The 7,011-nt window shown below is 46.9% G+C and overlaps 1 protein-coding gene across 3 annotated transcripts in view; it reads right to left on the minus strand.

Annotated features, from left to right (window-relative positions):
- Positions 1-334: 334 nt before the first annotated feature.
- Positions 335-7,011, minus strand: part of pik3r3b (phosphoinositide-3-kinase, regulatory subunit 3b (gamma)) — a 121,224-nt gene continuing 114,547 nt past the window's right edge. For all 3 annotated transcript variants that reach the window (XM_027290669.1, XM_027290670.1, XM_010750130.3), the window contains 8 exons: positions 6,100-6,238; positions 5,194-5,292; positions 4,742-4,922; positions 3,764-3,889; positions 3,350-3,669; positions 2,732-2,806; positions 2,464-2,634; positions 335-2,373 (listed from right to left, as the gene is read on the minus strand). In XM_027290669.1, the coding sequence (XP_027146470.1) occupies positions 2,175-2,373; positions 2,464-2,634; positions 2,732-2,806; positions 3,350-3,669; positions 3,764-3,889; positions 4,742-4,922; positions 5,194-5,292; positions 6,100-6,238 (1,310 nt within the window). In that variant the 3' untranslated portion in view covers positions 335-2,174. The remainder of the gene's footprint in view (positions 2,374-2,463; positions 2,635-2,731; positions 2,807-3,349; positions 3,670-3,763; positions 3,890-4,741; positions 4,923-5,193; positions 5,293-6,099; positions 6,239-7,011) is intronic.

The raw sequence follows: 7,011 nt of genomic DNA on the forward strand, positions 1-7,011 counted from the left end.
TCCTTCAGACGTACCTGTGTGTGGTCCATACACTCTGATGCTGGCTTATCAAACTGTGAGAAAACACCACAGACGACAGACGGGGGAGGTGGGGCGGTGCTTTTCTCTGACTTTGTAACCAGCGTCGTCTTTTTTTAAAAGTTTTTTGGTCGACGCCCTCGAGAATCATCCTGTAAGAAAATTAATTGAGAACAGCTGCCTTTTTTTTTGGGGTCGCGACGTCATCGCCTCCCTCAGGCAGCGATGGGTCGACCCCCTTCCCCCCTCCTGTCTCCACCCAAAAACACAACAGCCAATCAGTGATAGAGAATCTCCAGGAAGAATTGAACGCAACTTTTTTGTGTTTTTCTCGTCAGTTTTTTCAAGATGTTTTTTATTGTGATGCTTCCACTGGTTATAAAGTCGAGCACCGGCAAAGAGGTTCTGAGTTTAAACAAACAAAAAAGAGGAAATCAGACAAACACACACTCAAAAAAAAAAAAAAAGCTTCACTGTGCACTGTGATTATCTCTCGGACCTTTAGTGCATCTCACTCTCGCTCGCTGCTCGACTGCTGAACTACACAACGCTAGGATTGCACGTTCTTTCAAGTTTCGGTATTTTCCTCTAAAGCCTGCATCTTCAGCTCGCCTCCGCGCTCCTCCTCGCCCGCTCTCAACACGTTAAACATTTTATCAAAGCTTATTATTTCTGAACAAACACAAACAGTCCCAAACAGTTCATCACCCCACAGTCGTTGGCATATATTCATGCATCGCTCGCTGTTTTTTTTTGTCGTTGTTTGTTTCATAAACCACACATAAAAAATGGGTTTCGGGTTTCCGTGGTCAGATTTTGGTGAAACTGACCATCATGTGTGACCTCGGCGCTCGTCGCGTTCTGTGATTTGGTTGCGTAAAACTCGCCGCGCGATCCGATGTTTCCACAAACCGACCCGGCAGAGCGGAGCGGCTGGAGTTTGTGGAAATATTGGACTCAAACGTTGCTGGAAAACTGGCGTTTTCTCTATAAATTAACTTGTTTGGTCTTAACGAATCGTCTCAGCTGCCGAGGTCACAGATGGGAACTCGTTTAAGTGCTTCTTACTCGACCGTCTGTATTTACAGACGAGGTCCTGGCATTTATCTGTTTACGTACCATTTGGTTTGATTTGGTGCCCCCCTCCAAAAAACTCAGTTTTATGTGTGGTCGGGTCTCAAACACACCATTCGTTTTGCTTTTCTTTCACAAAGAGAATAAAGTAAAGAAACACACACTGACTCTTCGCCCCTTCTTCCCTCTCCACACCAACTTTGGTCTCTGGTTCTGATCGGTGACGTTGCCGTTTACACATTGGCAAAAACAAAATAAGTTCCAGCAAAGCAAAAAAGAAAAAACTACAGTTAGTATAAAAGCAAGCTTTTTCTTTCAAGACTACAAAACTCTGGTTTGTGTCGCTTGTGCCCCCGCCCTCCCACCCCTAACCCCTTCAGCAGCAGTCTACATGGAGGAACACTCGAGGAAAAAAAACAAGTGTCCGTTGTCTCGTTATGCTACATTATTTTTGCTTTTCGTACGTACGGAGAGGGACACAGAACAGACGCTTGACATCATCTCCTCTTGCATTTACCACAAACATAAAGTCAACAAAAGGAAACATGAAAACGACTCCAGAAACAAAAACAAAAACAAAACGGAAAGGTTGGAATAAATTCATCTGAGGTGGGAAATAAAAAAACAAACAAAAAAAAAACGGGAATGTTTTGTCGTCGTCTTCGTCGTTGCTCGCGTGGTTTCTGGTAAAAAAGTCTGAGCTGGAGTTTAGGTAGCAGCGGGGTCAACCTGAAACTCTGAAGTCTCCTACTCCGTTTCCTTCCTTCCTTCCTTCAGTCATTTTTTTTTTTTTTCACATTCACAAACATTTAAAACTTCCTTGTGCAAATCAAGCAGTCTTTAGAAAGAATGCCCTCCGAAATTGTTCTTGTAAAAATATATATAACTCCAAGGTGGCTGACGTGTGTGTTGCAGCAAGTGTTAAATTCGTTTCTATCTTTACGGGGTGTTTTTTTGTATTTTGACCAAAGCCCCCTCTCTCGCCCTCCCGCTCCCTTCCTTTCGTTCTCCCGTCCCAAAGAAGGGAGGGTTGGTTTGTTGTCTATGTCCGGGGGGTGTTTGGTCAGCCGGGCTGATGGGGTTCATCTGCGTCCGGAGGGCATCTGTGCGTAGACGGGGTATGCGAGGCGCACGTTGAGCGAGTCGTTGTGCTGCACCAGCGAGGTCTGGTGGTAGTGGAGCACCAGGTCCTTCAGGCTGCTGTACAGGTTGTAGGGCTCGGCGAAGCCGAAGCCGCGCGGTGTGCTGTAGATGACGCAGTGCTTCACCTCGCCTTCGACACTGAGGACACACAGAAGACTCGTTAAGTCTACATGTTCATGATCGTTCTCGTGTTTTACACAGATCTACCAGTATGTTGGGTGTACTCACACTACGGAGCAGGCGTAGCAGCCCTTTTTGCTGCTTTCCCGGATGAGGAACGCTCCGTCCGGCTTCCCGAGGAGCAGCTCCTCCGACTGCGTCCTGTTCAGGTCGCCGACGAACCAGCTCTTCTCGTCGTAGTGAGGCAAGTTCTCGTCCTCCTCACTCACAAAGTAACCTCTGCGGACGCATGACGAGAGAAATGTGATTAATAAAAGAGGAGTTGTACAGTCACAGCGTTAACTCGCAGGCTTGGCAGGAGAAAGCAGAAACTCACTCGTCAGTGTTCTCGTTCTTGATTCCCAGCCAGTCGTTAATTCGTTTCTGACGAACTCCTTTGTGATTGAGCCAACTAGAGAGAGAGACAGAGAGAGAAGGAAAAGCATTACAACGACTGCTCAGTTTAAAAGGCTCCTTTCATTTACAACATTTGTTTATGGTGCAGTGAACGAGCATGAGACCCAACAGAAATCTAATTAGTGAACCTCTCCTCAGAACGAGGCCGACTCTGCTCATTTGAAATCTTCAAGTAAGAGGAAACACAAGTTTCTAATCGAGATGGCAGACTGTCGAGGGACGATTCTGCTTCACTGTTCGATCTCCTTTAGGTCTGATCTGTCAGGTAAGTTCATGTTCTCAGCTTTGGTTACTGGTTAGTTAACGCCCTAAGGGTTTCCAGGAGTCAGAGGAAGTCAGACGTTTTTTGTATTTGTCTGTTGAAACTCTAGAAAAACAATCCATGCGAAGAGTTACTGCTTTTCCAAGTTGAATATCTCCTTTGGACTCGCTTTGGGTGGTCCAGACTTTCAGACTTTGTTTTCTAGCAAACTCAAACATTTTCCCTGTGGATCATCAATATATTTCACTCTGTCCTTGAGTCCTCTGCTGTACTTACACTAGATACTGGTCCCTGATCTTGCGGAGCTGTATGAGGTCGGGCTTCAGGCTGTTCATCTTCTTGTCCGTCTCGCGGTTGTCCATGGCTTGTGTCTTCAGGTCCTGCTCCAGCCGCACCTTGCTGTCGTGGATCTCCCCGAGCCGAGACTTGAGCTTCTCGTAGTTCATCATGATCCGCTCGATCTCCTTGTCGTTGCCCTCGCGGCGGAAGCGCTCGATGTAGTCCTTGCTGTAGCGCTCCTGCGTGTGGCACTGCTCCTCGAAGATCTTGATGGTCTCGTTGAAGGCTTCGATGGCCGTCCGCTTCATCTGGATCTCCTGAGGGGGCGAAACAAGAGGAGGAGGTGGAGGTGAGTGACGTGAAAACACTTTAAATCTGTTAATACCATAAAAACCACAAGCATGTGCGTACCTGGGACGTCTTTGTGTATTCTTCGTACAGTCTGTCGTACTCTTTGCTCTTCTCCTGGTACTGATTGTGGTATTCCTGCAGCTTTTTCCCCACAGCATCAATATTATCCTCCTTCACCAGCTGGTCCTGAGGGATCCAAGAGGAATGAAACACATTAGAGAGCGAGCGGAGCACAGAAAGCAAAGACAGGACGAGGAGAAAGGAAAAGGCAGCGTGTCACAGCGAGAGATGTGGGGGAAAAAAAATGAAGAGCTATTTGTAATTAAGGACGGAGGGATTCTGCTTACGGAGGGCGAGTCCTGAACAGGCTCGTTAATAAACCACCCACAATGCCCCGAGTGGACGGCAAAGGTGCGCACCGCTCGGAGATATTGTATCGCTCTGAGTAATGACAAACGAGCAGAGCGACGGAGGAAGGGGAATAAACGCAACAACGGGGCCTTTGACACCGCGGCTGTGTGCAATATTTCAGCGAGCGGAGATGTTGCTGCCGCTGCAGTTTGGAGTGGAGACACCCAGCACGAGCCGCCGAGGAGGACGGTGGAGGTGGAGGGTTAACGAGGAAACCGGTCAGACTCCAACGTAGAATGAACGGACGGACAGAAGAGGGAGTCCTCGAGATGAAGAAACCAGTGACGGCAAACAAACACAGCGGGGGCCACGGCCTGAATAACGAGTCCAACATGAGCTACGAGTAATTTAGCATTTAAAAAATACTACCGCTATGTTAGGAGTTGGCTCATGAGATAAGCAGTAGGTGGCGCCAATTCCCCGTTAGAAAAACGGAAGCGGAGGGTGGCGACGAGATGACGTCACTAAACGAGCCCCCTTGATGTTTGGAACGACTGCTACAAGATTAACTTGGACTAAGAGGTCGAGTTTAAATCGTGGAAAGCAGCCTGCTGTTTCTCTCTTTATTTCTACAACACAACTGTGTTAGATAAAGTCATAACAAACAAACTGCGTGTGCGTGCTTACCTGCTGGAAGCGGGAGATGGGGTACATGAGTTTGACGTCCAGCTTGGTGTTGTACTGAGCCAGAGACTCGTGTCTGTAGTGGCTGATGAGCTCCACCACTGAGCTGAACGTCAGGGGGTCGGAGAAGCCGTACTTCCCGTCGCGGTGGTAGATCTTGATCAGCTTGTTGTTGCCTCCTTTCCTGAATGTGAAGAGAAGGAAAACAGGCGGGAAGATGAGTACAGAATGCTGAAAGTGCATCCACCAAAACACACTTTAACAGCTTCAAGGCTCGCTTCCCCTTCCAGCACTTTATTTCCAGGGCAGTGGGCGAATCGCTCCAATTTAGCAGGATGCTGCGTCGGCAGAATGAAAGATTTCCCTCAATCTGTAGTTAACTCGAGAACACCACAGCCTCCATGAATCGCTCTGTGGTTTCACAAACCAGCTTCATCCGTGACTCTCAAACTCACCTCAGCGTGAGCGTGTAGTCGCCCTGCATCTTGGTGGAAGCGTCCCGAACCAGGAAGGTCCCGTCGGGCATGTCTCTGAGCTTATCGTTCACCTCCTCCCTGGAGAAGACAGAACAGAACAAAGAGGAGTGAGTGATCCGTGCACACGCACACCTCAGAGTAAACAGTCCATCAATTAAATGAGTGCCTGGACAGACTGGTCCCAGCCAACCCGCCTGCAGCAGCGTCTCTGCTCTGGATACGAGTGTGTGTTAAAGGTGGCAGACTGGCTGTCTGCACTGTAGGTGTGGTTATCATCTGAGTGTGTGTTCGTGTGGATTGTGGCTGAACGCTAACCTGCACTTAAGTCGCTGACTCGGGCCTGAACAGTCACGACTCATCACTTTTACAGATTTACAGGGAAAAGGTGATTTTAGAAAAAAAAGGTTCTTCATTTCCTGTCGCTCTCTACTGACTACAAGTCTACTCGACTTTGGTCCTGGTCCGGCTGCTGAGCCTGGTTCTGTCACGAACTAACGGCAGCTACAGCAGCAGATGAAGAGTCGAAAGGCAGAGGACGTAAGAGGGGAAACAAAACCTGATCCAGTTTCATTAGAATCAGTAAAATAAGTTTGTTTTTGGACAATATTATAATAATAATAATAATAATAATAATAAAAAAAGCTAAAGACTGATGTGTGGATGTCTCATATTATTGGTTATTGGACAGTTTTGCTGCTTTAGGAACAAAATTTCCCTCCAATTTAAAACTCCTTCGAGCTGTAATAGAACCCAGAGTCAAATATAAAATATTTATAATGTTTAATATGAATAATTTGAGAGTTTGCTCTGGAGTCATGTTCAGATAAACTTCTGTGCTGATGCTGCATCCCTCACTCCATCTTAAGATCTGTGTGTGTGTGTTACCTTGATATGTCTCCCCAGTACCACTCGGCCTCCTGCAGCGAGCCTCCTGCTCCTCCGTCCTTGGCGCTGTTGTTGCTGCTGCCCCCTCCCACCCCGACCGAGGAGGGCTGCTGGGGCTTCGCCGGCTTTGGAGGAAGAGCTGGAAGAGAGGAAGGATATCGTTAACTCCGAGTCCGAGTTCAAACTCTGCGGAAATTCTGCTTCATACGGGCGAATAAACACAAAAACAATTAGAGCGGAGAATCTCCTCCATTCTTTTCCAAACGTGCTTCATATGCAAATTACAAACACACGAGCCGCTCTATGCGGCGGCAGCGGTGCGCTCGCTGACCGCCTCGTTATTAATCATGTGGGCAAACAGTGGCAAGACAGACACAGCCCATACATCATCACTGTAATTATTCTGTGTCTCAGAAACCACACACACATAAACACACACATGAACGCACACACTCTGAGCCTCAGCTGGAGGTTTTCCTGATGAGCGATGTGAAGTTTGTTTCACCTGCCAACTTTCTTGTTTTCATTCTTCAAACTCGTCCTTGAGCTTCTGACACAAACTTTGACTTTCAGCTCTGGAAGACTCTGGATCAGATTTACGACGATATCCTTTATTTTCAACAAAAACCTGGGGCTTTTCGGCTCTGCTCACTCGTACAGTTCAGCCGACTTATGAAAGGATTTTTAAAAACTGTCAAAGAAAATCTGGATTTCTTATTTTCCATTTGAATGTTTATTGATTTTGTTTTTCTCCATCTGTTCCAAACTTTCAGAACAGCTGCTCGTGCTTAGACTTCATTTTACATTTTAAAAGTTTCTTTTTATTGTTCCTCAAAGGTTGTGTTGCACTCACTGAAAATAGAGGAGGAGCTAATGACAAAATAAAAACTCAAACCCTCAGTAAATTTGGAG

Source organism: Larimichthys crocea, chromosome XVII, assembly GCF_000972845.2.
Source record: "Larimichthys crocea isolate SSNF chromosome XVII, L_crocea_2.0, whole genome shotgun sequence".
Classification (NCBI taxonomy): domain Eukaryota; kingdom Metazoa; phylum Chordata; class Actinopteri; family Sciaenidae; genus Larimichthys; species Larimichthys crocea.